General features: G+C 37.7%; 2 protein-coding genes across 2 annotated transcripts; one reads left to right on the forward strand and one right to left on the reverse strand.

Annotated features, from left to right (window-relative positions):
- The first annotated feature begins 2,253 nt into the window (after positions 1-2,253).
- On the forward strand, positions 2,254-13,485 carry LOC107040901 (facilitated trehalose transporter Tret1-2 homolog). The gene is made up of 8 exons (XM_015261173.1): positions 2,254-2,360; positions 3,275-3,488; positions 8,742-8,871; positions 8,960-9,119; positions 10,236-10,692; positions 10,809-11,058; positions 12,066-12,474; positions 12,672-13,485. Exons 2-8 carry the CDS (start codon positions 3,469-3,471, stop codon positions 12,914-12,916), a joined length of 1,671 nt encoding a protein of 556 aa, XP_015116659.1. The 5' UTR covers positions 2,254-2,360; positions 3,275-3,468; the 3' UTR covers positions 12,917-13,485.
- A 526-nt stretch (positions 13,486-14,011) lies between these two features.
- Positions 14,012-26,897, reverse strand: LOC107040905 (kinesin-related protein 4). Its single transcript, XM_015261176.1, has 4 exons — positions 26,163-26,897; positions 15,874-23,430; positions 14,455-14,621; positions 14,012-14,312 (listed from the first exon to the last, which is right to left on the reverse strand). The coding sequence occupies exons 1-4, from the start codon at positions 26,376-26,378 to the stop codon at positions 14,201-14,203; spliced, it is 8,052 nt and encodes a 2,683-aa protein (XP_015116662.1). The 5' UTR covers positions 26,379-26,897; the 3' UTR covers positions 14,012-14,200.
- Between the last annotated feature and the right edge of the window lie 227 nt (positions 26,898-27,124).

Below are 27,124 nucleotides of genomic sequence, written 5' to 3' on the forward strand. Positions count from 1 at the left end.
CTCGGCTTCGCCTCGGTCTGCAACCCTTACACTTGTCAAAAAAGTTTTTTCATCACGCTGTGACGAAAAGTGAACTTTTCGGCACGCTCCGCATGCCTAAAAGTCCAATTTCCGCCACATCGTGATGAAAAATATTGTTCGTAACTCGTGAAAAAATGTTTTTTGCACTCGTTACGAAATATACTCTTTTCTGCCTTGTGACGAAATAGTATATTTCGTAACGAGCTAAAAAACATTTTTTCACGAGTTACGAACAATATTTTTCATCACGATGTGGCGGAAATTGGACTTTTAGGCATGCGGAGCGTGCCAAAAAGTTCACTTTTCGTCACAGCGTGATGAAAATAGCTATTTTAGAACTCGCCCGTCGAGAAACGGCTCGAGGCTGGGACGCCAATTACTCATTATCTCTCTAATCGATTTTCTTTTTATTCACTTTAGTTTTCAGTATTATGTTAACTAGCTCATGCGTGCTCTCACCCAAGTGCAATGATCTCGATGTAAATAGTTGAGAGTGAGAGAATATGTTTTATCCTCTTTTTCTGTTTAAAAAACAGTAAACTTAATGATTAGTCAGTTTTTTGAAAGTCTTGTCTTAGCTGGATACCAAGAGATGAAAGATTATATAATATATTATATAAAAATTTTGTTTGACTGGGACTTACGTCCTTAATATGTAATATGTTTGTATTTTCATATATTTTTTGTACTCATGGTTATACTCTAGGGGGCAATGGGAAGGGAATAATATGTAAAAACCCGAGAGGGTATACAACTGGACCAATCAAAAATACTATAGTATAGAACTCGCCCGGACATGTATGTAACAAAGTTTTTCTTCAATTGTTCGCTAATGAATGGATGGATTATTGAGCCCTATCAATCGCGATTCATTAAAATTTAAGTAATCGACTAGTTTTTTTAACTTTCCATTTTTTCGAATATCGGTTGTCCCACGATAACTAAAAAAAATGTTCTGAATTGATTGAATGATGGCTTAAAGAATTTATTTGGATGTCCTTTTGAACGGATGTCCTTTTGATTATAGCAATAATCGTTATTTTGATTTATTTGAAAATTTACAAAAAATTTGTATTTTTTGGAAATCAGAATTCCGGGAATATTTTTGAACATTATGCATCAAATGAATTCAATCATGGCTTAAAATGTTTGTTTTGATGCTATTAAGTTGGAGTTGAAAGGTGATTACGACAGCTATATTGGTTTATTTGAATTTTGTGATGATTATTGAAAATTTAGAATTTTTCATGAATTTCCCTGAAAGTGAGCTTTCTGATGGATTCTTCAAATGTGATGTTTCAAATGCATTCAAGTATGTAAAGTAAAATTTTTCTATCAACATTTCATCGAAGGGCTGAGGGGTGAGGTCGAACCGTAAACAAGACAATCGATTGTATAGGAGAATGGGATAATAAGAATAGTGATGATGATAACATTCAACTAAGTTGAAAATCTGCCAAAATTTGAAAATAAATCTTATTCAATCTAATAAAATAAAATGAACAATTAATTAGATATAATAGAAGGAAATTATATGCAAAATAACCATTCTATATGCAATACAATAGCAACTTCCCGCTTATTTCATTATCTCTTAATCTTTCTCCAAAAGTATAACTTGTAATTTTTTGTTCAGATTTTAAAAATATTGTTGTTCGATTGAATTCGATTCCGTTATACTATTTTCTCGTTGATCTCTGTTACTGATCTAAATGACTGTGGAATGAGGTATACTGATTTCAAAAATATTTTCTAACGATTCAATATCAAAACTCAGATTCAGACCTGCAAAGTTTAAATAATAAAATCATTGTAAAATATCCGGAAACTTGGGGTCAAATGGTGCTCAAATGAAAGCTCTGATGTTCGACTATAAAATTAGACAAGCATTTCACTGGAGGAAAAATAGCTAGAGTAACTGTGGCCTTAAGAATTATTGAAAAATGTTGAACCGAAAAATCTTTCCTTTATTAGATTGGTGAATGGGCATTAGATTTATGCCATGATCCGAAAAAAATGAATGAATAAGCAGAGAAAAATTGGAAGATCTGGACATAATTGCATCACACGTGAATCGAGATTTCACGAAATCTTGCAAATTACGCCGTCTGTCATTATTAATAGACCAGTTTGGTAATACGAGTGACTATACATTTTCACCAATAGTTTAGTTTCCTCCTGCTGACGCTACGATCGCGCACACCGTTCTCATTGCGGGTACATTTACTGGGGTATGAGGCACGCTCGACCAGTCTGTCGTCAACGACCGACTTCAGCAGTTTTGGTACAGGGCAGCTGTCTCTGACAGTTGCATCATCGATTTATCCGAGTCAAGTCAGGTAAATTGTCAGAGAAAATTTCGCTATTTTTTATTCTTTTCTGTTTTTTAATTCTTTAATTGTTAGGAAAAAAATCTGGGGAAAGAAATGTCAAAAATGGAATGGCTGTGGGTTTTTGAGGTGTTACAGTTCTCTTTTTTTAAAAGAAAAATGCATCGTTCTTACTTTTTTTGTGGAAAAAATTTAATCGAAGAAATTCAATCTTTAATCGACAAATAATTGAGATAGAAAAAATAATACTACAAAATGACGTATTTTTTTGTTACTTTATAGCTATTATTTATTTAATTTATTATGAATTTATTATTTATTTTTATTGTTATTTGTTATGATTCTATTGTTAAATTAGAAAAATATATATTGAGTAAAAAGAATTTTCAAGAAAAAAATGTTCGACATCTAATTTCATAACAATTGTAACGGAGGATTTTTTTTCTCTTTTTCTTCAGTTCAAAACAATTTTTTTCGTTTAAACGGTAACGTTAAATAATGACGGATTGTCGAGGCATGGAATTATTTTTTACTGTGTGAGAGGTGATTTTGAATTGTTTTCAAAACACAACCGTCAGTCGAATCAATAAGTACATGATTGTATATCCCGTAAGGGGAGTTCATTATTTTCATTCATGGTATTTTCGAGATAATGATATCAAGCGATCGGGATAGGATTACAGATTTTTTTTCTTCGCGTATGTTATCATGAATTTTCATCGTCGATCGACTCATTGTGGTATTGCGATTGATAGCGGTTAATAAAATTGTGCGAAGGAGTGCAAGTCGCACGAAAGGAAAAGTAATTCGTAATTTAATTCGAGAAAAAAAAATGAAGGAAAAATGATATCTTTTTTGACGGGAGAATTTGATGGAAAATTGTTATGAATCAATTGTTGGCAATGATGATTTTCCTTTTGCAGGTGAATAAAAATGGTGGAATTTGACGTGCCAATGGCGATGAGTTGACGTGAAAGTGTCTAGGAGAATTAACAAAGAAATAATAGTAGATAACGGAAGATTAACAGACCCAAATTGAAATTATTTTGTGAATTTCGAGTGAAGTTCAAACACGCAGAAGAATCAGTATTTACTTGGCTGTGAAGGATAGTTTATAATGGACCCTTATTCCCTGAGGTGAGTCTCTTAATTTTATTCTTCGGATTATTCGTTTGTACTTATAGCAGGTATAAAGTCCCAGGTACGAGGATTTCCTCGTAAAGCCTTTCCAATCGAGATTTAAATCAAGGTTTTATAGTTGTGGGACCTTGGAATTTAGAGGGTGTAGGGTAAACAGGCTAGTCGCTGACCGGTTAAGAAAATATTGAACTTTATTAAAATATTAAAAATCGATGAAGTAGCTAACTGACAAAAAAATGAGTGCTCGACCTGAAAGAATATATGAATGGAAAAATGATAATTTGAAGTGGAAAAAATGAAGAGAAGAATAATTAAATGAGTGAAAATTGGAATATCGTCCAAATCCCCAATAACGTCTCGAGGAATATAGAATTTTTTTCCAGTTTATACAAACATGTGAATTTTATTTTATTGAATGTGAAGAAATACAAGGCTAAGTAGATTTTCAATCTTCGGGATGCGATTCTCTCCTGAAAATATTGTGCTGTTTCCTAGGGTAAACTGCCCAGTAGATGGACGTTTGTTTTTTAGCAATTAAAAAAAAATTGATCGAAAAAAAAATCGCCACTCAGGGATTGAGAGTCACAGTTAATGAAAATTCAAAGTAACAATTCACATTTCAGTATTTTTTTGCGTAATTTCCTATCCAAAAGTAGCTCGTCCATCTACTGGGTAGCTTACCCTACATCGGACTCTTTCGGAAGAGAACTTCTTTTTTTTCTACACGCCACTTTGTCACTGATGCTTAACGAATTGCGGCGCCACGCCACCCAGCACTGTATCTCCCGAATATATCAGTAGCGAAGTGGTAAATAGAGATAAGTCAATTTTAGCTATTGACCAGTTTTCAATAAATATCTCGGAATCTAAGGGAGATAGCAAAATTTTTGCTATAACCGTTTTTGTGGAGCCGATTGAGTGCTATAACAAACGTAATTACGAAAATTTCGCTATCTCCCTTAGATTCGGAAATATTCCTCGAAAACTCAACTGGGAGATGAGTCGATTTATCTCCGTTTACCACTACTGATGTTATTTTGCTTCCGAACAAAAGCATTGCGATCCTTTGAACTTCACGCTCTCTAATTTTGATTGGAAATGATGTAGAATGATCTGAAACGTAAAAATACGAAGTTGGGCGACCATTTCTGTATGTGACCACGTCCACCGCCACCTTCCCGGTGGTCAATTGTTAGAAAATTGAGTAATTAAGTGGCTAAAGTAATTCCAAAAAATCTGAAATTTTCCAACATTATAGGTATAACTAGCTCTGGGTGGAATTTCAGCCTGATCGATCCAACAATTCTGGAGGAAAAGCGATTCATTTTTTAATAGTTTTCCGCAAATATCTTCAATACCTGTGGACCAATTTCGATTTTGTTTTCAAAATCTTCGTTTCGACGCCTTCTATCTAAATCAATCAAAACATACATACCCGTTCATACAAAGTTTTCAAGATAATCCCGTCTTTCCGTTTTTTCATAAAAAAAAAACTTTGTAAACACTCCAGCTTGTGCAAAAATCGAGATATCAAGATATCATTCGGAAGCCCGCTATCAATGTATTTCCACGAAGAATGTCTTGTTTTTTTTCCTAAAATTATTGGGTTTGAAGATAATTTTTGTAAAGCCCTAAATATCTTGAGAATGACGAGGTTACCAGAAAATTTCCAACAAAAAATGTCTTCTGAATTTTTCCTCCAAAATCCCTCATCACCCAGACAAATCTCAGATTAAAAAAGAAGCTGTCATCATCTCGAGAAAATTTTTTTTTTAAAGTTCCAAAGAAATTATGCAACTCGGCAAACATCTCTGTGAACTCAACTACAAAAATAGTCCGTTGCAGACAGCTTGACACCGCCCGTCACGGGACAAAAGTCTGAATAAAAAAGCCACGAGAGAAAAAAAAACACTCGCGACAAAGTGGATTGCCCGATGTGTAACTGTTCCAGGGTTAATCGATATATCACTTTGGAACTATCCACGTAATGTGAAGTTCGAGGCCGAGCGCGTGCTTGTGCGATCGTTATCGCGGAAATCGATAGCCAACTGAAATGATTGGGAGGAAAATTAATCGAGATACCGAACCACTGATTGAGCCAATGAGACGATTCGCCAAGGTCAAGGGATGATGATTTCTATTTCATCATGTGACAATCCGAAGATCGTCAGCATTTCTTCGAGTTCATTTTTTCCTCCGCGTTTTTGCCGCTTGAATCAAGAATGGAATCTGTTACAAATTCACTCTTAATTGAATTTTGATTCAAAAAGTTTCTCCAAAAAATGTTTTTTCTTCAATTAAAAATTGTTTAAACGTTGGAAAACCCCTTTGTTTAAGAATTATTTATGAAGAGTCTCGTAATCTTGAAAAATTGCAAATCCCCCCTAATTAACAAGTCTCGTAAAAGTGTAAACAATAATTCAGATGTAATAATTCACACTTTACGACTCGAAATTCCTCAATAGTAAATCATAGCCTTGAAGTCCAACTCGTGAAAAAATCACCCTCAATTCGATCCTCTGAATGTCCACTCTATCAATTCTCTGTAAAAAAATAGACGGTGTTGATTAAACGTTCGTTCGTCGAATTGACTGGTATATGTTTTCGCGTGGTTCGTTCCATCAACGACAATATTGACGCAAAGGCTTGCCTAGGGTGTCACGTGGTAGACTGACCGCTGCTAGACTGCATGTGATAAACTCCATGTTTTGTAAGAGTTTCAGGAATACCGTGACTTGAGATAATTATCGGTCACTACAATTTATATTTTCTACTGAAGCACTCAGCTCGACTCCGTAATAATTTGTATTCAAATTTTTTAATGATCGATCGTTAAATGAATGGTTGAGAATTAATTAAAAAATCAGAGTTGATGGATGAAAAAAAAATCGATCGCTTGAAAATCCGTCTACCTCCAGTAATTGTAAAAACTAACACAACATCTTCTCCGATTTTCAATAAAAAAATCACGACCACATAATTGCCACAAGTATTCGAGTGGATTTTGGACTCGTGCGACTAAATAAACCCGACACTGTTATGTACACGCGTCAATTTAAAACATTTATCGAGTGCCTGTGCTGCACTTTTATTGTCAGCTGTTGCCTTGATCGTCACGTTCACGAATAATTAACCAGTCGTCACGTATTAATCATCAGTCGGAGCTGTTTAATCTCCCACGTAACGTGAGAATATTTGCTGATGCTGGGAATTCTCCGTTGAGGGATGAATTCATGATATTTATGCCACTTTCGATGATTATTTTATCGAGGAGTAGGGTGAACAGGCCAATAGCTGGAGGATTTCAGCTTTTAGGGAATCCTCGATTAAAAAATAGGTGAATCATTTTTTATACGCAATCTATTTTGCCAAGCATATGCTAGAATTAGAAATATCTAAGGGTTATCTTAGCTTATAAATAAATAATATGTATATGTTTGAAAAAAATTTACATAAATAGGGGAGAGTGGGGCAAAATGAAACAGTGGGGCTAAATGAAACAGTCAAAAAACGACTGTTTGATGAAATTCAAGCAAAAAAATATGTATTATTAAACTTTTTGTCAACTTTTTTTTATTCTTGGGAGTACTAATGACACTAGTAATTTTTCATTCAGCAGAATGGAAAATTATTGAGAAGTTTTGATAGGTGAAGATTTTGCCAATCAATTATTCGATTACAAATTACAATTCAGCATCACATCTTCCTTTTTCCTCCTCTGGGATTTGGACGATATTTCACTTTTCTCTCATTTAATTATTCTTCTCTTCATTTTTTCCACGTATTGTTTTAATTATTGTTTTTTTAATCCATATATTCTTTCAGGTCTAAAACTCATTTTTTATTCATTTAGCTACTTCACTGATTTTAAATCCTTCAGTGAAGTTCAATATTTGCTTAACCGTCCAGCTATTGGCCTGTTTCCCCTAGTTGCGTTGGAAATTTCTTCAAAATTCTCCTTTTGAGCATTTCTCTCTTATAAATAAGTAACAGAATTTCTCTCAACTCAAACAAATTCATTCACCGTAACAATTGAGTTGAGATTTAAATTCCGAACGCTTCAATATCGTCAAATACTATAACATCCGACATTATGTATCCACATGCAGACATTCCGTGTGCCTATCCAAGCCTTTCAAAGCGATAACCCAAGCCAATTATTGTGCCCCCGAGAAAGAATATGAATAAAAAAAAATTTCCTCATTATTCAAAAGAAAGGAGAAGAAGATTATTGGGATTTTTGATTCGTCATATTTTTTATTGCTCAATAAATAAAAAACACATCTCGTCTAATTACTCTCATATAAATTTACAACACACAACTCCTCCAGACCCCGATAAATATTGCGATATCTCATTTTTCATCGCTTTTTATTTTCATTATATTGAGGACTTGAGGAGCACCATAGCTTGAGAATTGCACGTCGCAGTGTTATGAAATAAACTGCTGTCGTGGGTAGAATCACTCGCGTCGAAGAATGCAGTCATAGACCGACAAAAGATTGTTCATAAATCCTTTTGCAGTCGAACTCAATATTTAACGAGAATATTTCCCATAAAACGCGCCTTTGGCGTTAAACGGACGAGATGACGGCAACTATTGGGATTGCTGGGATCGAGATACATGGATTTTTACACATTTTATAGTCCCTTACCCGCACTCGTCGATAATTTATTGCAGAGAGCGACGGCAATCCCTCCGAGCAATTCTCATGGGGGACAAAAAATTATGACAATTTCTTCATGACACCACGGACGAAAAAATCTAATAGAAAAACCTATCGAATTCGTTAGAAACTCTATTGAATTTCTATTGAACTGTTCTACTAGTTTTTGGCCGATTCTGTTGAAATCTTCAATAGAAAATATTCAGTAGAAAAAGTATAGAATGCAATTTTTGTATATAACTTATTCTATTGAGATATTTTCTATAGAATCTCCTCGGCTCAAATTTTCCAAGTTTTTTCGTTTGATTTTCTTGATGAGAAGAAAAGAGAAATAGAATGAGAAGAACTCAGAAAACTTGAGTCAAGCAAATTCTATAGAAAATATATGAAAAGAATAAGTTATATAGAAAAATCGAATTCTGACTTTTTCTATTAAATTTTTTCTATTGAACACGTCAATAGAATCAGCCAAAAACTAATAGAAAGTTTAATAGAAATTCAATAGAATTTTCTAGCGAATTCGATAGGTTTTTCTATTAAATTTTTTCGTGCGTTACGTATCGAATCTTCCTCCGAATTTCAGTGTTGAACGCGAAGCGTCAAAGAACATAGAGGAAAACGAGAGAGAATGCTTCAAGGATGCAATTGTCTCCAGCAGAAGTCTGAACAAAGGCTTTGTCGAGCCTACACGTCTCAAAAATGCAATTCCCGAGGTAAATAATGCCGCCGAAATGCTCCTCACGAAATTGCATTCCCCCCCAAATTGCTCTGACATCAGTATCGATACATTATTCTCCACAGATCACAGCCTGTGTCCTCACCGCATCGTTTCACATCGCTGTGGGCCTCAGTATGGCATACTCAGCCATATTAATTCCCAAAATAGAAATTAATAATGACACTCTCGTCGAGGCTAACAGCACCCAACTGTGGGCTACTAAGGCTGAAACTTCCTGGATAGGTAATTTCTTTTTGCGATTTATGCGTGGAAGAAAATAAAGGATATAGGCCCGGTTGCACCACCTCCGGGTAACGAAAACGTCGGATAAGAAAAAAAGTCAATTTGGATGTTCGATGGATTATTTTACCCGGGATTTATCCTAAATTTATCCCAGGGACAAAAAATAATATTTAATTCCAAGGTTAAATCAGCGTTAATTCAAATTTGGCTACAGGATAAATAAAAAATTATTCTTCGGGTCAAATATTGAATAATTATGACCCCTACGATATAATTCATCCCGAGGATACATTTTAGCCTGTGGTTTATTTGGATAACAGGGCTGGGTGCAACCGGGCCATTGACTATTTAATAATTTAACGGTAATTATAATTGACGGATATGGCTATCCCTGCTTTTCTATTTTTCATGTCGTGATATTTATCATTAATTGAAATGCCATCAAAATTTTGCGTATTATTTCGTTCTCTCAAATAATTCTACTTCTAATTCTAATTCTATTCTCTCAAATAATTCTTATAGTTATTAATAAGTATTCAACATAATAGACTGGTACCTGAGTTTAATAGATATTAAGATTTTTATATGAGAAACTCATGACGGTATTGTGTAACTGGATAAGCAATGATACTGTTCTCACCAATTTTCAACTTGATTAAGAAGGCATTAAAATATACTTTTCAAGCCCTGATTTAATTACTATTGTCGATAATTCCTTCAGTACTGAAGAAAAACACCGATTTTCTCTTTCAAATCACATAAACAATGTGCTATAACTCAACAACGAATTGTGCGACCCCATCATATTCTGATAGAATCAAAAGGGTATTATTATCAATTTTTTGAGCCATGACTAACTACATTTTGATGAAAATTTATTGAGTGATAGTTGAAAAATCGATTTTTGGAAAAACATCAATTTTTCCAATCTGTATGTAAAATTAAATTTTAATTGATTTCAATGAGTAGAGCTTCCTCCAGTCTATATTCATGAAAAAATTCAAGTAATTTCATTGAAACAAACAGAAAAAATTGGAAACTGAAATTTGAGCGATTGCCAAGTTCCATTGCAAAGCAAAAATAATGAAGAATGAATCCTCTGAATCCTCTTTGCAGCAAGTGTTGTTGTAATCGCGGCACCGATAGGCTCCCTCCTGGGTGGTTTCCTAATGGAAACAGTGGGTCGTCTTCGAACATTGCAAATTGGAACGATACCCAGTGTCATCGGTTGGATCCTTATAGCCACAGCAACAAACATTCCCATGATCCTAGTGGGAAGAATTCTCTCGGGAATGTCAACAGCCCTAGCCACTTCACCTGCAATAGTGTACATAACAGAAGTGGCTAGGCCTGAGTTACGAGGCTCCCTGATGTCATTCGGACCCACCCTGGCATCACTGGGAATGGTGCTTGTCTATCTCAAGGGTACATTCCTGGATTGGCGTCTTGTTGCCTGGTTGAGCATCATTTACGCCGTTGTACCAGTATTTGCCATCCAATTGTTCGTTCCCGAATCGCCTGTGTGGCTTGTTGCCAAGGGACGCAATGATGAGGCCAAAAAAGTATTAGAATGGTTGGTATCTCATTCATCATTCAATTCATTATTCACTGGTAATTGTCCAAGTAAATGTCATGTGGGAGCATTAATTTTCATCGATGCACTCTCGTTATCGACCCTCATGTTTACAGGCTGTACAAGTCTGACGTTCAATATGGGAAGATCCCTGCAGCTGAGCAGCATTACACCACCATAACGAAGGAGAATGAGATTAAATTGAGTGAACAGAGGAGGAGCAAACACGGTGGTGCCAGCACCAAAGTCAGGGCTTTCTTCAAACCAACTGGCTGGAAACCACTGCTCATTCTCTTTCTACTGTTTTTATTCCAGCAATTCTCGGGGATTTATATCACTCTGTTTTACGCTGTCACGTGGTTTGTGGTGAGTTCAGTCAATTGATGAGGAAAATTATGAGTTGTCTGAATTAAAACAAGTGAAAAAGTCCTCTCATATTACGTATAGTGGTTTTTTTGCTAATGATTTAGCAATATGCTTATAAATGTTTACTTTGCACATCATTTCCTTCTATCATGTAGGTCATTGTTTACTACTTCATTAAATTGAATAAGATTTCTTTTCAATTCATTTTGGCAGATTTTCAACTTCGTTGAATGTTATTATCATCATTATTTTTGTTATTCCTTTCTATAGAATCAATTGTCTCTTTTAGAGTTCCGAAAAAAATTTTTATTTGTACATACTGGAATGAATTTGAAACATCACATTTGAAAAAACCGTCAGACAGCTCACTTTCAGGGAAATTCATGAAAAATTCGAAATTTTTGACAATCATCATGAAAATCAAATCAACCAATATAGCTATCGTAATCATCTTTTAACTTCGACTTAATGGCATTAAAATAAACATGTCAAGCTATGATTGAATTCATTTGAAGCATGATATTCAAAGATATCCCCGGAATTTTGATTTAAAAAAAATACAAAATTTTTGCAAATTTTCAAATAAATAAAAATCACGATTATTGCTATCGCCTTCATCTTCGGACTCCGTCAAAAAGACATCCAAACAAATTTTTCAATCCATCATTCAATCAATTCAGACCATTTTTTTAGTTATGGTGGGACAGCCGATTTTCGAAAAAATTCGAGAATTAAAAAAACTATTCGATGAATTGAATTTCAATGAATGGCGATTGATAGGGCTCAACAATACCTGTATTTGAAAAAAACATTCAGTTCCATCCATTCATCAGCGGACAATTGAAGAAACACTTTGTTACATTCGTACACATCCTACTGGGTCGATATAACACAATAAATCCAAAACTTAAATTTGAGCGATTACAAAGTTTCCATTTGGAAGCAAAAACTCTTCGTTTGACCCTCACGATTTATCACGAATCATCGCGTGATGTTATTTATTTTAGGAAGCCGGAGCAAAAATTGATCCCTATACATGTTCAACCTTCGTCGGTCTCACCAGATTCTTCTGCTCTATGGTGAACACCTGGTTACTGAGGCGATACAAAAGACGAGTTCTGTGCATCATCTCGGCCCTTGGGATGGCCCTCTGCATGGGCATCTCCGGGTACTTTACGTTTGTCATCAAGAGAGATAACCGAGAGGAGGATCCACGTGCAATAGCACCTGTTATCTGTCTCCTGCTTTACGTGTGCACTTCCATGATTGGAATGCTAACTATTCCGTGGACAATGACTGCTGAACTGTTTCCAACGGAAATCCGAGGGATTGCCCAGTCAATCAGTTATGCAATGGCTAATATACTAATGTTTGCTGCTGTCCAGAGCTTCAGAAGCCTCTCTGATTTTCTAGGAGGTATGTTGACATTGCAATGTTTTTTTTTCCAGCTAGATAAGGAGGTTTATAAATTGGCTAGTGGTTTCAAATAATGGAAGAATACCCATAAATTCGATTTCCATCCTTGTCTTTCGATAGAATGAATAGAATCAATGACAGAACTTGAAAATTGGAAACCAAAAATTTTATTGGATTATTATCATGTAATTTTTCAGGATCCTATGCAATTCAGTGGTTCTTCGCAGGCGTTTCTGTCGGCGCTGCAGTCTTCGTATGGCTTCTACTCCCAGAAACTCACGGGAAGAAACTGTCCGAGATTGAGGAATACTTCCACACGAATTTCGTGGCAGCAGGAGCTGATGCCAAAGCGAAAAAACGCCGTGCCCAAAAACGAGCCCAACAGAAAGCCCAGAATCAAGCCTCTGCGCCACTGAATCCCAAACGTGCGGATCATGTTTAAAAATGATTTTTTTAAATGAAAGTCTTTTCAAACACAAGAAAGTACAATAGAGAATAATTATGTTTCATTCTGTCCTGAAAAATTGATCAAGTTATGTTCGTAATTTTTCAAAACACTCTTTTCATTAATTTTTCGTAGATAGAAGCAAGAATGAGTATTAGGATGAGAGCGTGACGTTTGAGGGGAAATATTGAACAAAATAATTTCGAATGTTCCCTAAACGCAAATGATTATAGTTCGTCCGTGAAGTGGCCTTCCTTAGAACAAAAAATGATAATTCGAATAAATTGACTATTTTGTTACGAAATAATTTACTTAAACGAACTAAAATAATTCAGTTTTTTCGGTTTTATGACTGAAATCCTCACGTGTTTTTTGTATCTTATTTATCCGAATTTTTATACTAAAAAATTGTGTAAAGTTTTAAAAAATTTAGGGAACAATGTGATGTATGTCCGACTCCCCTGAATTATTGATTGTTGAAAAAAATTTTGACGGATGTATTATCTGACAATATTACCGTGATTACGTCAACTGAGTAATAAAAATGCTTTATCGATTTTTGTAAATGTGAGAGTTTGATTTACCTTGAGTTAAACATTTTGACATAATTATTCATTTGCATGAAATTAAGGAACTATTAACGACAGTTTAAAATCATTTATCGTAAATTAGTGTACGCCAACTAGGATCAAGCAATGAACCCATTGATTATAACATTATTGAATTATAATGTGAAAAAAATTAATTACAATTTTATAACATTAGAAATGCTTTAGAATTTTTCAAGCAATGAATATTGAGAAATTATCAACATTAATTTCACATTTGTTATTGAATTATAATTTGAAAGAAATTGATTATTATTTCATAATATTAGAGATGCTTTAGAATTGTTTAAGTAATGAGCTTTGAATAATTAGCAACTTTAACTTCACATTTGCTTGAGAAAATCATCCCGAAAAACCTTAACTTTTCGCAATTTTCTCTCAATTTCAGTAGCTTTTATGAGTGAATGTATTTTATTTCATTTAGTTAATGAAAATTCCAGTCCATAATTGTCGACATTTAGGGGAAGGGGAATAAATCACATGATTTTCATTGCAAAAGATAATAGAAATTATATTTCATCCTTCGTGATTCTCAATAAAAATACTTTCTGCATAGTGAACACTGACATACTCCACAAATACACATAACATAATACTAAGGTCACTTGATTAAATTAATATATAACTCATCCAATTGACTTATTAAATACTCTTGCAAAACGTAATTTATCAATCACTGGTTTAGTCTGTACGAACGGGATGAAGAAGACTTAGACTGTCCCATGATGTCCATGATGTTTGAAGGCACGTTCTCTTTCGATTCTTCACTGATATTGCCATTAGATCTTTGTGGTGAATACAATAAATTAATCGATTATCAATCGAAAGATGGAGAAACTCAAACATTTTTCGAAGTGAAACGTTAAATTTGGAATAACAGTTATTTTTCTATTTAAAAAATGAGGGAAGAAATTGAATTGTACTTACTGAAGGGAATCACCAGACCTAGTCTCACAGGACTGCAACTGAAGCTCCAGCTCCTTCACTTTTTTCTCCAACACGTGGATCTCTGAACGACGAGAAATGCACAGGCCCTTCAGAATTCCTTTCTCCTTTTCTAATTTCTCAATTTTCTTATTAATCATCACCTGGTCCTGTCAAATAAAATTCCAAAATTGACATTAATATTTAAAAATTGTTTTTAAATGACAAAAACGAACTTCAATGCATAAATTCATTGTTTATTTCATCTTATTAATTTGAATATGATTTCTTTTCAACTAATTTTGTCAGATTTTCAACTTAGTTGAACGTTATCATCATCATTATTCTTATTATCCCTTCCTTCTATACAACCAGTGGTTTTTTTTGTGGTTCTAGTTCTCCCCTCAGCTCTTCGATAAAATGTTGAGAGGATATATATATTTGTGATATATGACGAAATATGGGAATAACTAGGCAACACCGCGAACCCGATCGATTTCGCCCCATATAACCACGAAAAACTTGAGTTTTTGCTGTTTTTAAGGTCAAAATTCTCCTTGCACCGTAATTTTCATACGATTTTAGCTTTTTTTAAAATATTGGTCACACTTCAGAGAATAAAGTTAAGCATCCGTTTTACTTTATTTGCAATAGATCATGAATAAATGAATTTTGAATTTCATAAATTTTTCGCGTCTCTAGAGTAGGACTAAAAATTGATTGTTTTTATTAATTGAACATTGCAATCATGCGTAATTTTATTTTTATGAGCAAAAAAACGGCAGGTTGAAGCCAAAAGGTAAGTTCAAAAGAAAATTTATGAAATTCAAAATTCATTTATTCATGATCTATTCCGAATAACGTAAAACGGATGCTTAATTTTATTGTTTGGAGTGTAACGAACATAAAATAAAAAAAGCTAAAATCGTATGGAAACGACGGTGCAAGGAGCATTTTGACGGTAAAAACAGGAAAAAATGAAGTTTTTCATGTTTATACGGGGCAAAATTGATCGGCTCTGTGGTTATTCCCATATTCCGTCATTTATCACAAACTGTTCAATGGGACAGCTGTTCTGTTGGGGTATCATTCAATCAATTCAGAACATTTTTTGAAGTTATCGTAGGACAACCGATTTTGGAAAAAAATTGAAAATTAAAAAAACTAATCGATGAATTAAATTTTAATTAATGGCGATTGATAAGGCCCATCAATACCTACATTTGAAAAAAAAGATTCAATTCCATCCATTCATTAGCGAACAATTAAAGAAAAACTTTGTTACATACACACGTACGAACGAGGTCTAAAAATTGCATTTCCTGACTTTTAGGATCATACTGGGCCGATATGACAAAAAATCCAAAGCTTGAATTTGAACGATTACAAAACTTCCCTTCGGAAGTAAAAATGAAAAATTACCTGGATAATTCCAGACTTGGGTGCCATGAACCCGGTCATGACCTCTGGAATGCACTGCGTCTCCGCATCCCTCCTGTTGTTCCTCCAGAACTTGCACTTCTCGCAGTTGCTGGCTTTGCCCTGCTCCTCCCTGAGTCTGTTGACCTCCTTCTGCAACTGCTGAATATTCTGCTTAGCTAGGCCCAGCGTCTCCTGATAATCCTGGCACCTCTTCTTGTAGGGGATGCACAGTCCCTCGATCTTCATCTCGAGAGCTGTTATCTTCCCCTTCTTGAGGACCAGCTCGTGCTCCAGATTAAGAATAGTCTTCCTGAAGCTCTCACAATTGCACTCTCTCTCCTCAGTCACGACGAACTCCTGGGCGAGTTCCTGCGGTCGATTCTGATTGAAAAGATCACTTCGTCTCTTTCTCCTCATTGATACACCCGGAGTGGGACTAGCTGACCTCGACGAGCTGTTGCTCCTGGAGTGACTCAGCCCTTCAGAATTCACTTTAACCTTCAATTCAGCATTCTCTTTCGTTAATAAATCGCACGTCATCGACTGACACTCAAAGTCCTTCGACAATTTATCATATTTTTCTTTCAGAATATTGTACTCTGGGCCTTGGGGTGGGGCCTGGGAGGCTGTTTCCTCCTTGAGGTCCCAGTATTTTCTCTCCATCTTGACATTGTCATCCTCCAGCTCTCGGATTCTCTGCAGCATGAGTTCCATCTCGTCGTCCAACTCCTTGTTCTCTTTCCCCAATTTTTTGTTCTCAGATTGAAGGACTTGCAGTTGGGATTTTTGGGTATCAAGAACAGATTTCAGGTCCGTTATCTCGGAGAGGAGTTGGGATTTTTGGGTCTGAAGCTCAAGAATTCTGTTGCTGGCACCTTCGAGACTCTTCTTCAACCCAGCATTTTCATCCCTGAGATCCTCGAGATCCCTCTCAGCAGTGAGTTTGCTCGTACTGTTCCTGATCTTCCTGACAAGTGTCTCATTCTCCGTTCTCAGTCCCTCGATCCTCTCCCCCATATCCCTCAACTTCCCCTGGACCACCTCATTAAGATTCCTGCTCTCAGCAAGTTGTTTCTCAAGACCCACAGATTTAATCTCCTGAGTCTTCAAGGCATCCTGCACCTCCCCCAACATGGCCCTCTGTTTTATGTTCTCCCCCCTCAAGAACTCAATTTCAGTCTTGTACTTCTCCAGTCTCGACTGATTCTCCAGTGACTCGTCCTTAAGTCTCTCGTACTCTGGAGTCATTCCCTGAATCTGATTCTTCATCTCCGAGAGTTTATCACACTTGACCTTCAGGAGTTGCGTGACCTCCTCGACCTTAGCCAGATGTTCATCGTTTATTCCCCTGAGGTTATCACAGGCTGCTGTCGCCTCCTCCAACTCTTTCTCCAGTCGATCAATGGTGCCCACTGATTTCTCCAGTTCAATGGCCTTGAGATCGATGATGGCTTGGTAATTCTCCTTGTTGGCCTCCAGCCCCTCTATATTCCTCCTCAACTCCATGTTCTTCGTTTTGAGACACTCCAGAGAGTTCTCCAACTCCTCGACCTTCATCCTGTGCCCCTGCTCCAGCTGATGAACCTTCGACGAGTGTTCGATATCCTTGTTCATCAGTAGCTCATGGAGAATCTTGTCATGTTCTTCCAAACTCAACGACTTAGACTCCTCCGAGAATGACCGTTTGGAGTACTTCTCCAGATCCGACTGGAGGGTCACGTAATCCGTCTCCATGACCCTCACCTTCTCGTCCAGCAGGTTCTTCTCGTGCTGCAGCTCCTTCAAGAGGTTCTTGAGACGTGATATTTCCTCCTCCAGGGACGATTTCTTCGACTCTTGGGTTGAAAAATCTTGCTGAAGTCTCTCTACGTCACTCTCCAGCTCCTTCGCCCACAATATCGACCTTTTTTCCGCGTCCACCAGCTGTTTCTTCTCCTCCTCCAGCTTGAGTTTCTCCCTCTTGTGGGAGGACTGGATTTTCTGGATAATTTCACTCTCTTTTGCCATTATTGTAGAGATGAAGAGTTTTATCAGATCGGCTATCAGCGGGGATTCGTCGAACTTTTGGGACGACTGGAGGGAGCATATCTCTTTTTTCAAGTAGGATTTTGCCTCCTCCAGTTCCTGGATTCCTGGAGAAATATCTTGATCATTTGTCTGTGATTTTACTGAAGAAATCTCCTCCATGAGACGATTATTTTCTTCTTTGAAATTTTGTAGATCTGCAGTCAAGGCTTTCACAGACTTCTGGAGATTCTCCAGTTCTTCTCCAGAGCTTTTGGAATCCTGAAGAATTTTTTCCTCATGAGTTTTCCTGGAGATGAAGAGTTTTATGAGATCCATCATCTTTGCAGATTCCTCGACATCCTGGGACAGCTCTCGCATCAAGTAGGATTTTGCCTCCTCCAGTTCCTGGAGTCCTGGAGAAATATCGTGATCATTTGTCTGCGATTTTAATGAAGAAATTTCCTCGATGAGACGACTATTTTCTTTCTGGGAATGTTGTAAATCTTCAGTCAAGGCTTTCACAGACTTCTGGAGATTCTCCAGTTGTTCTCCAGAGCTGTTGGAATCCTGGAGAATTTTTTCCTCATGAGTTTTCGTGGAGATGAAGAGTTTTATAAGATCTATCATCTTTGCAGATTCGTCGACATCCTGGGACAGCTCTCGCATTAAGTAGTATTTTGCCTCCTGCAGTTCCTGGAGTCCTGGAGAAATATCGTGATCATTCGTCCGTGATTTTAATGAAGAAATTTCCTCGATGAGACGACTATTTTCTTCTTTGGAACGTTGTAGATCTTCAGTCAAGGCTTTCACAGATTTCTGGAGGGTCTCCAGTTCTTCTCCAGAGCTTTTGGAATCCTGGAGAAGTTTTTCCTCATGAGTTTTTGTGGAGACGAAGAGTTTTATGAGATCCATCATCTTTGCAGATTCCTCGAAATCCTGGAACATCTCTCTCCTCAAGTAGGATTTTGCCTCTTCCAGTTCCTGGAGTCCTGGAGAAATATCTTGATCATTCGTCTGTGATTTTAATGAAGGAATCTCCTCGATGAGACGACTATTTTCTTTCTTGGAATGTTGTAAATCGTCAGTCAAGGCTTTCACAGATTTCTGGAGAGTCTCCAGTTCTTTTCCAGAGCTTTTAGAATCCTGGAGAAGTTTTTCCTCATGAGTTTTTGTGGAGACGAAGAGTTTTATGAGATCCATCATCTTTACAGATTCCTCGAAATCCTGGGACATTTCTCGCATCAAGTATGATTTTGCCTCCTCCAGTTCCTGGAGTCCGGGAGAAATATCTTGATCATTTGTCTGTGATTTTAATGAAGATATCTCCTCGATGAGACGACTATTTTGTTGCTTAGAATTTTGTAAATCTTCAGTCAAGGCTTTCACAGACTCCTGGAGGGTCTCCAGTTCTTCTGCAAAATTTTTGGAAACCTGGAGAATTATCTCATCATTTTTTATCGATATCAAGACCCTAACTAAATCAATTATCTTCGAGGATTCCTCAAACTGCTGCGACATCTCTCCCTTCAAAAACTCCTTCACCTCCTCCAGTTCCTGGAGTCCTGGAGAAACATCTCGAACAGTCATCTGTGACTTCAGCGATGAAATTTCATCAACAAGACGACCATTTTCATCCCTAGAATTCCTCAAATCTTTAGTCAAAGTATCGACAGTCCCCTGCAGTGTCTCCATGGCTTCTCCAGCAGCCCTTGACTCCAGGGCAATTCTCTCCTCCTCTCTCACCCTCTCCATCAAACGTTTATTCTCCTCCCTCAGAGCTTCCATCTCGCCCTCAACCAACGACTTCTCATCCTTGAACTTCTCTAGAGCATTACTCACATTATTAATGCACTTCTTAAATTTCTGGAGATCATCCCTATGTCTTTGCACCTCCTCCCTGACCTTATCGATCTTCTTATCACTCAGTGTCTCGATCTCCTGGCACTTCTGATTGTAGAGAATCGTCAAACTATCGTAATTAGTCCTCAAGCCCTCCAACTCACTGTGCAACTTCTGCACCTTCTCCTCTACATACGACACAGTATCAACACCCTCTGGAGCCTCCAGAATACTTCCATTGAACATGGTATCGTCCAGAAGACCAGAAATATTCACGTTCTCCTTCGCCTTCTCCTGCAGCTTCTCAATACTCGCTGATTTCCTCTCAAAATCCTCCTTCAAATCCTCAAGTTTTTTATCTGCTGATTTAACTTCCTGCTTCAAAGCTCTACGTGTTTGAATCAACTCAGCCAGATGACCGCACTTCTTGCAGTGATCACTCTTCACTAACAATTCGTCCTTGAGGCCCTTGATGATTCCCTCGTACTCCTCGATCTTCTCCATAAGATTGTTCGAAAGATCTTCATTCTCCTTCTCAAATGTCTCGCACCTCTTCTTCTGTGCTTCGAGATTTCTCTTGATTTCCTCCAGTTCCTCCAATTTCTCCATGAAATCAGAGGACAACTGGGTGTTCTCAGCTATCAACGAATCGATTTTTACCTGGAGATCGTCCCCAGGGGAGACACTGAAATTCATGAGATTGATTCCAGAGTTGTTCATACTTTTGTTCAATGTCTCCAGGTTTCTCTTCTCCTCCAGGACATTTGTCATCTGCTTCTCAAAGGATCTTTTTATCTCATCAGAGTGATCCTTCTCGTGCTCCAGTTTCATCGTAAGTTCAGCATTCTCGTTCGTCAGGATTATGACAGTTTCTCGAAGCTTTTCCACGTCAGCTTTGAAGGTTGAAATGTAATTTTTTATCTCTTCACTCTCCAGTGCCTTCTGCTGAAACTCTTTCATCAGTCGTCTGTTCTCCTTGTCCAGGGTATTGATCACTGATACCAATTGCTCTGGGCTTTTGGATGTCAGGCTTTGGAGCAGAGACTCCTGAAGGAGACTCTGCTCTGGGTCAATTAGACTAGTGGATATCGTGGTGTTTGCAGTGACGGACATTGTCTCGTTGGTGAATACTGAGTCGGTGGGGGCGAGTGACTTCTCAAGGGCGAAAGAGTTGAAAAAGCTGGTGTTAGAAATGATGCTGTCCTCCAGTAGTGTCTTCTCAGTGGTTGTGACATTCCCCTGAGGCTTGAGCTTTGTTTCCTCCAGTTCTGACGGTAATTTTGAGCTCTCCAGGGGTGGAATTCTGGTCTTTGCGGCTGGAGAAGACTCCAGAGGATTTTCTGGAGCTCCAGGGGATGAGACTTTTCGACTCTTCTGGGTCAACTCCAGCTTGAGGGCTTCGTTTTCAGTCTGAAGATGTTTAATTTCTTTTTCCAGGGTCTCAGTTACTGCTGACAGTTCTCCAGACTTCTCCAGCAACATTTTCTCATGAGTTTCAGTTAAAGCAGAAATTGATTTCTGAAGATCGGAAATCTCATTGTCTTTGGTTTTTACAGTCATTTCCAAGTTCTCGATCTTTTCATTTAAGTCATCGACAATTTCTTTGTAATTTTTTACATCTTCCTCGGCTCTTAAGATCAACATGTTTTGTCTCTCCTTCAATTCCTTGTTTTCGTTAGTAATTCCCTCGATTTTCTCGTCTGCTGAAGCCAATTTATTCGTCAAATCATTGATTAAAATTTTTAGGGAGTCATTATTGTCATTTTTATTGTCAATTGATTGACTTTGTCCATCTTTTACTGCTTTCAGCTCCTCCCAGGCGGAATCCAGGGACTTCTCCAGCTCTTTTTCCCTGAGTTTATGTTTATTAATCAAGAGTTCCATGGCATACGCGTGGGAGGATGTCTCATCCTCCAGAATTTTCAATTTATTCGTCGTCTCAGTGAACTTGGCCTTGAAGAAATTCCTCTCAGACTCTAGGGTTGGCAGCTGCTCGTTCGCTGATGTCAGGGATTCGATGGTTTTTCGAAGGGTCTCACACTGGGCTAAGGACTCCTGGTGCTCGCTCTTCAGAATTGAGTGTTCACTCTTCAACTCTGAGTACTTCTTATTTATGTCTCTGCAGACCTGCTCACTGTCCAGAAGGGATTTCTGGATGAATTCCAGCATCGGTTCCTGGGGGGTCGGCTCCTCCTGGCGCAGCTGCTTCTCCAGAGTCGTGTAGGATCGCAATTGATTGTACTCGACGCAGAGATTTGTTATCTGATGGCGAAGATGTGTCTTAGGAGTTTCTGGTGATGAACTGTCAGGACATTTACTCTTCTCTGGTGTCGTTGGGCATTCAGCATTGGCAGAGTTGACAGGATGAACTGACTCTGGCTCCTCCATGAACCTCACTCGACGAACGTCGATTTCCCGAGGATCCTGAATTAAATCAGTGCTCTCACAGGACCACCGAGCCATCTTCTCCTCCTCGTCCTTGATGAGCTGCAGCTCGAAATCCTCCCAGTTCGTCGAGAAAGACTCATCATCAGCCACCATCTTGACATTCCTGAAGACACTCTGCCTCCTCTTGATGTACTGTTTTTTCTCCTCAGGGTCTTCAGAGTGTGAATCACTCTCCGGAATAGTTGGCAATTGGAAACTAATTGGAGAATCAGCCGGAGAGGTCCCAGAGCCCCCCCAGGTCCTCCGCCTGGTGAACTGACTCTTGGACTTCCTCCCCTCACTCCTGGGCCCCTCCCCAGAGAGGATTTTGGTCTTGAGGAGTTCAATTCGCCCCTTGAGCACCTCAATATCCTGGAGTTTCTCCTCCTTCTCCCTCAACTGCTTCGACATATTCTTGAGATTCTCCTCGAGCTTGTGAATTTGCTTTCTGAATTTCTTCACGAGTGCCTCGTCACTGCCAGTCTCGTTGACCTTGGGCTTGTTCTTAATGCCCTTCGCCCTCTGAGCAAATGCCAGAGTGCAAGAGGTCTCGTCCCCAGCCGCAGGTGTCACAGCACAGATGATAGTAGTCAGGGAGTTGCCACCCAGACTGGACTGCAGAATTCTCGTCAGCTTTGAGTCTCTGTAGCTGATGTGACCCACCACCTTCTGCCCCTTGCCCTTGACCTGACTCTCACTCAGCTGATTGATGACGAGCCCCAGGGTTGAGAGCGACAGGTTTATGTGCTTTCCCTCTTTGAATCTGTCTCCAGTGGCTCCAGTCTCCTTGGCTCGTTCAGATCCAGCCAGGTCAATCAGATTCAACTGAGCCACGGTGGCATCTCCATCGGGATCACTTCGGAGGACACTTCCGATGGTGATCCTGAAGATCGTATGGCTCCTCGAGCTTTTTTCGTTCATGTTAGTCTCGCCTATACTACGATTCTTCTCTCCTCTCTTCATCGCCCTGAGGATGTCCTCGACCGAGTGCGCCACCTCCTCCTTGCAGTCCATTCTTACCTCGCCGTTGTCCTCGCGCAGCTTCAGGTCCTGATTCTTCGTGTCCAGGAGGTCGTTCACCTTCTCATTGTACAGTTCAATGTACGAGACACTCAGCACAAATTCTCGGGTCTCGTCTTTCATAATGCAGTCGAATATCGCATTCACTGCCAGGGGAATCACCCCGGGCTCTTCCTTCGTGCCCATCATCGTGTAGGTCTTGCCGGAGGAGGTCTGACCGTAGGCGAAAATGGTTCCATTGAACCCTCGCATCGCTGCTTCCACCTGGAATTTCGGGGGACTTTGGGTCTTGGGGCTTTTGTCAGGGGGAAATGAATTTGTGATGGCTTGTAAATTGAAATTTTGAAGTTTAGGAAGTTGATTGAAAATGTCTACCTGGTGTTTCTGGTGCAGTTCTTGAATATTTTCAGCACATGGTTTCACTAAAGTTCCGAGGAATTTTGGAATTTAAATTTTGTGGAAAAATCGATGGAAACTGGGAATTTCCGTTTGATTCATCCACGTGAATTAATAGAAATTAAAGGAAATAGAAATCGAATTTTAGGAATTTAGAGTCGCTTGATTTTTTTGAATAGTGTACAGATTTTTGCCATTAAAAGTGAGTGTCAGGTTTTTTTATGTCATTTTTAAAATAAAAATAACAATTAGCGAAGACGATGAGCTTTCACTTGGGAGAAAGTACGCCGCATGTTCATGTGAACATTTTTAAATCACCCACATTATACCAAATGAAATTTCCATGAGTCAGGTCTCATTTCAAGAAGCTAAAAATATCTTCAAAATGATAAAAAATTGTGAAGTGATTGACGATTGAAAATAATTAATTTTATTTCTCTCCTTTGATTTTATTTTATTTACAAATAGGATGGATGGACCAATACTTGGACGATTTTACCTGTTAATGAATATTCTATAAATAATAGAATGAAAACTGTGCGGATTATCATCATTATCAATAATAACATCTATGTATAATCATGTGATGACGTTTTTTTTCGAAATATCAACATTACAGCGAGAAAAAAAATATTCGGGAGGTACAGTGCTGGGTGGCGTGGCGCTGCTATTTGCTAAGCATCAGTGACAAAGTGTCGTGGAGAAAAAAAAGAAGTTCTCTTCCGAAAGAGTCAGATGTGGGAAATAGCACAATATATTCAGGAGGAGAATCACATTCCCAAGATTAAGAATCTATTTGGCCTTGTATTTCTTCACATCCAATAAAAATAAATTCACATGTTTATATAAACTGGATGAAAATTCTATATTCGTCCAGAGATCCGATCAATTGCCCCTCATATATAGATATTCCAAATTTTTATTTTTTTCCTCATTGAAGTAGTTTTGAAGAAAATTGCGAGCTAATAAAAAACATTTGCTAGTTAGTACTTTTTTTAAAATAAATTTTTGAAAAATCACCCCTGAAAAAAAAGGCGTTATCCCCCCTATTTCATTATTTCCAAAAAATTTTATCACCAATCGGTAGCAAATTGTTTGAAGATTTTTGCGAGTTAAGAAAAAATCGTCAATGCACTCCTATTATTGTGTAAATTAACAATTCCAATTTCAACTGAAAACCAGAGTTGATGACCAGAGTTTGTGGCAGAGATGTCAGACAAGATATGAATGTTTTTTTTGGCTCAAATGATAGAGCGGGTCGAGAAATGGCGTGTAAGGGCCTCTAAAGATGGTTTTGAACCAGGGGAGACTCCTAGACCCCACTGGACAATGTTGTCACAATTGCGCTTTTCAATTGAAAACAGACATCATCTTTAGAAACATTTGTCATCTTTAAAGACTTCTTTAAAGAATTCTACTAGGCCACTTGGATTTTTTTTTTCCAGGTTCCTCCATGAAAACGTCACCCAAGTGCGAAATTTCATGAACATGGCGACTTTTTTTCTATTTTTATTTATTTTTTCCAAATTCCCATAAGAGCCCGTGTTAGAATCCATTTTCTAGAAAAATTCCTGTGTTTCATCCATTCTCCTAGGATATTTAGGATTTTGGATGGGTGTTTTGAAAAAATCAAAGAATGCATTTTAAAAAACATCAATTTCTTGACATTTTTTCGACCTCCCCTGACTACACCATAAATACCTCAATTATTTCTTCTAAACAATTCTACTAGGCCACTTGGATTATTTTTTTCCATCTCCATGAAAACCATGGCGAGTTTTTTTCTATTTTTAATTTTTTTTCCTAATTCCCTTAAGAACCCGTATTAGAATCCATTTTCTAGAAAAATTCCTGTGTTTCATCCATTCTCCTAGGATATTTAGGATTTTGGATGGGTGTTTTGAAAAAATCAAAGAATGCATTTTAAAAAACATCAATTTCTTGACATTTTTTCGACCTCCCCTGACTACACCATAAATACCTCAATTATTTCTTCTAAACAATTCTACTAGGCCACTTGGATTATTTTTTTCCATCTCCATGAAAACCATGGCGACTTTTTTTCTATTTTTAATTTTTTTTCGTAATTCCCATAAGAGCCCGTGTTAGAATCCATTTTCTAGAAAAATTCCTGTGTTTTATCCATTCTCCTAGGATATTTAGGATTTTGGATGGGTGTTTTGAAAAAATCAAAGAATGCATTTTAAAAAACATCAATTTCTTGACATTTTTTCGACCTCCCCTGACTACACCATAAATACCTCAATTATTTCTTCTAAACAATTCTACTAGGCCACTTGGATTATTTTTTTCCATCTCCATGAAAACCATGGCGACTTTTTTTCTATTTTTAATTTTTTTTCCTAATCCCTTAAGAATCCGTGTTAGAATGCATTTTCTAGAAAAATTCCTGTGTTTCATCAATTCTCCTATACTATTTAGGATTTTTGATAGTTGTTTTGAAAAAATCAAAGAATGGATAAAGAAAAATCATCAATTTCTCGACTTTTCTTCGACCCCCCTGACCACGCCATAAATACCTTAACCGTCCAGCTATTGGTCTGTTTACCCTAATTCCTTGATTAAAAAATCCAACATACCACAGGCTGAACTGTCGCTTTGAAGACATCTTCATTGGTGGAGTTCTGATCGAAAATGTAATCAAATGTGTATTCAGTCTCGCCTCTCTTCTTCGTTTCAACGTCGAACTGGGCGATCTTGTTGTTGTCAATAGCCCATTGCACAGGCAGATTGTCCTTCTTCTCCCTCTTTATCAAAGGACGAACTTTTATTGCGACCTTGATGTTATCCGACATTTTGATACTTTTTATTTACGAAATAAAGGATCGCACGGTCAATTTCACTGAATAATTACTTCATTCAGAAGTTTGAATAAATTAATTGTACATTTTTAACACTTCCAAACACCTCAATAATCTCAAAACACTTAAATTTTTTCCTTCTGTTTTTTGGTCGAATCGAAGCCTTTGAGGTTATTTTAATTGAATATTTATTAGTCGTAATGTTTAATCGATTAGGAATTAATTATTGTTTGTTATGGACTAGATTAATCCAATTTGTCAGCTCAACTGAGGAAAATGCCAATTTCCCGGTCATGGCGACGAAAATCCGTTGGGAAAATCAGGTTTTCACTCTACATTTTTCCGAATTATTAATCACTTTTCGCGAACTATTCTTTGGAGTCAGTGGGAGAAGGGTCTGCGGATGGGAAGGGGGTAATCACTGAGTTTTTGGGGGTAATTAGTTTTCTGGAATAGAAAATCCAGAGGCTTGGGAAAGAACAACCAGCAGAGGCACACACCGAACTGCACTGAAACGACGAATGTGGACGAATGACGGTTGCCAGCCGGTGGACGCCAGACCGTTTGGATTTGAAATAACGGACAGCGATTGGTCGGGAGAAAGTTCGCAAACCCATCACAGATGGCGCTTTATTTTCATCCCGCCGAAATTCAGTTGCTCTTTACTCGGGAGAAATTACAATTGTTTATGTCGCGCCGTGCAATAAGTCGAGTTTATCGCACGCTGCGCTTCGCGCCGC

The sequence above is a fragment of the Diachasma alloeum genome, unplaced genomic scaffold (assembly GCF_001412515.2).
Source record: "Diachasma alloeum isolate Michigan unplaced genomic scaffold, Dall2.0 Dall_scaffold_00349, whole genome shotgun sequence".
Lineage (NCBI taxonomy): Eukaryota > Metazoa > Arthropoda > Insecta > Hymenoptera > Braconidae > Diachasma > Diachasma alloeum.

What these genes read in the sequence shown, in the direction of transcription:
- LOC107040901 (XM_015261173.1), top strand. Translation starts at nt 3,469, where the DNA reads ATGGACCCTTATTCCCTGAG. An exon ending in GCCAAAAAAGTATTAGAATG is followed by an intron (nt 10,693 to 10,808) that starts GTTGGTATCTCA and finishes TCATGTTTACAG; the next exon opens with GCTGTACAAGTCTGACGTTC. An exon ending in CCTCTCTGATTTTCTAGGAG is followed by an intron (nt 12,475 to 12,671) that starts GTATGTTGACAT and finishes GTAATTTTTCAG; the next exon opens with GATCCTATGCAATTCAGTGG.
- LOC107040905 (XM_015261176.1), bottom strand. Translation starts at nt 26,378, where the DNA reads ATGTCGGATAACATCAAGGTCGCAATAAAAGTTCGTCCTTTGATAAAG. An exon ending in AAGCGACAGTTCAGCCTGTG is followed by an intron (nt 23,431 to 26,162) that starts GTATGTTGGATT and finishes CCGAAATTCCAG; the next exon opens with GTGGAAGCAGCGATGCGAGG. An exon ending in CCAAGTCTGGAATTATCCAG is followed by an intron (nt 14,622 to 15,873) that starts GTAATTTTTCAT and finishes TTTATTTGACAG; the next exon opens with GACCAGGTGATGATTAATAA.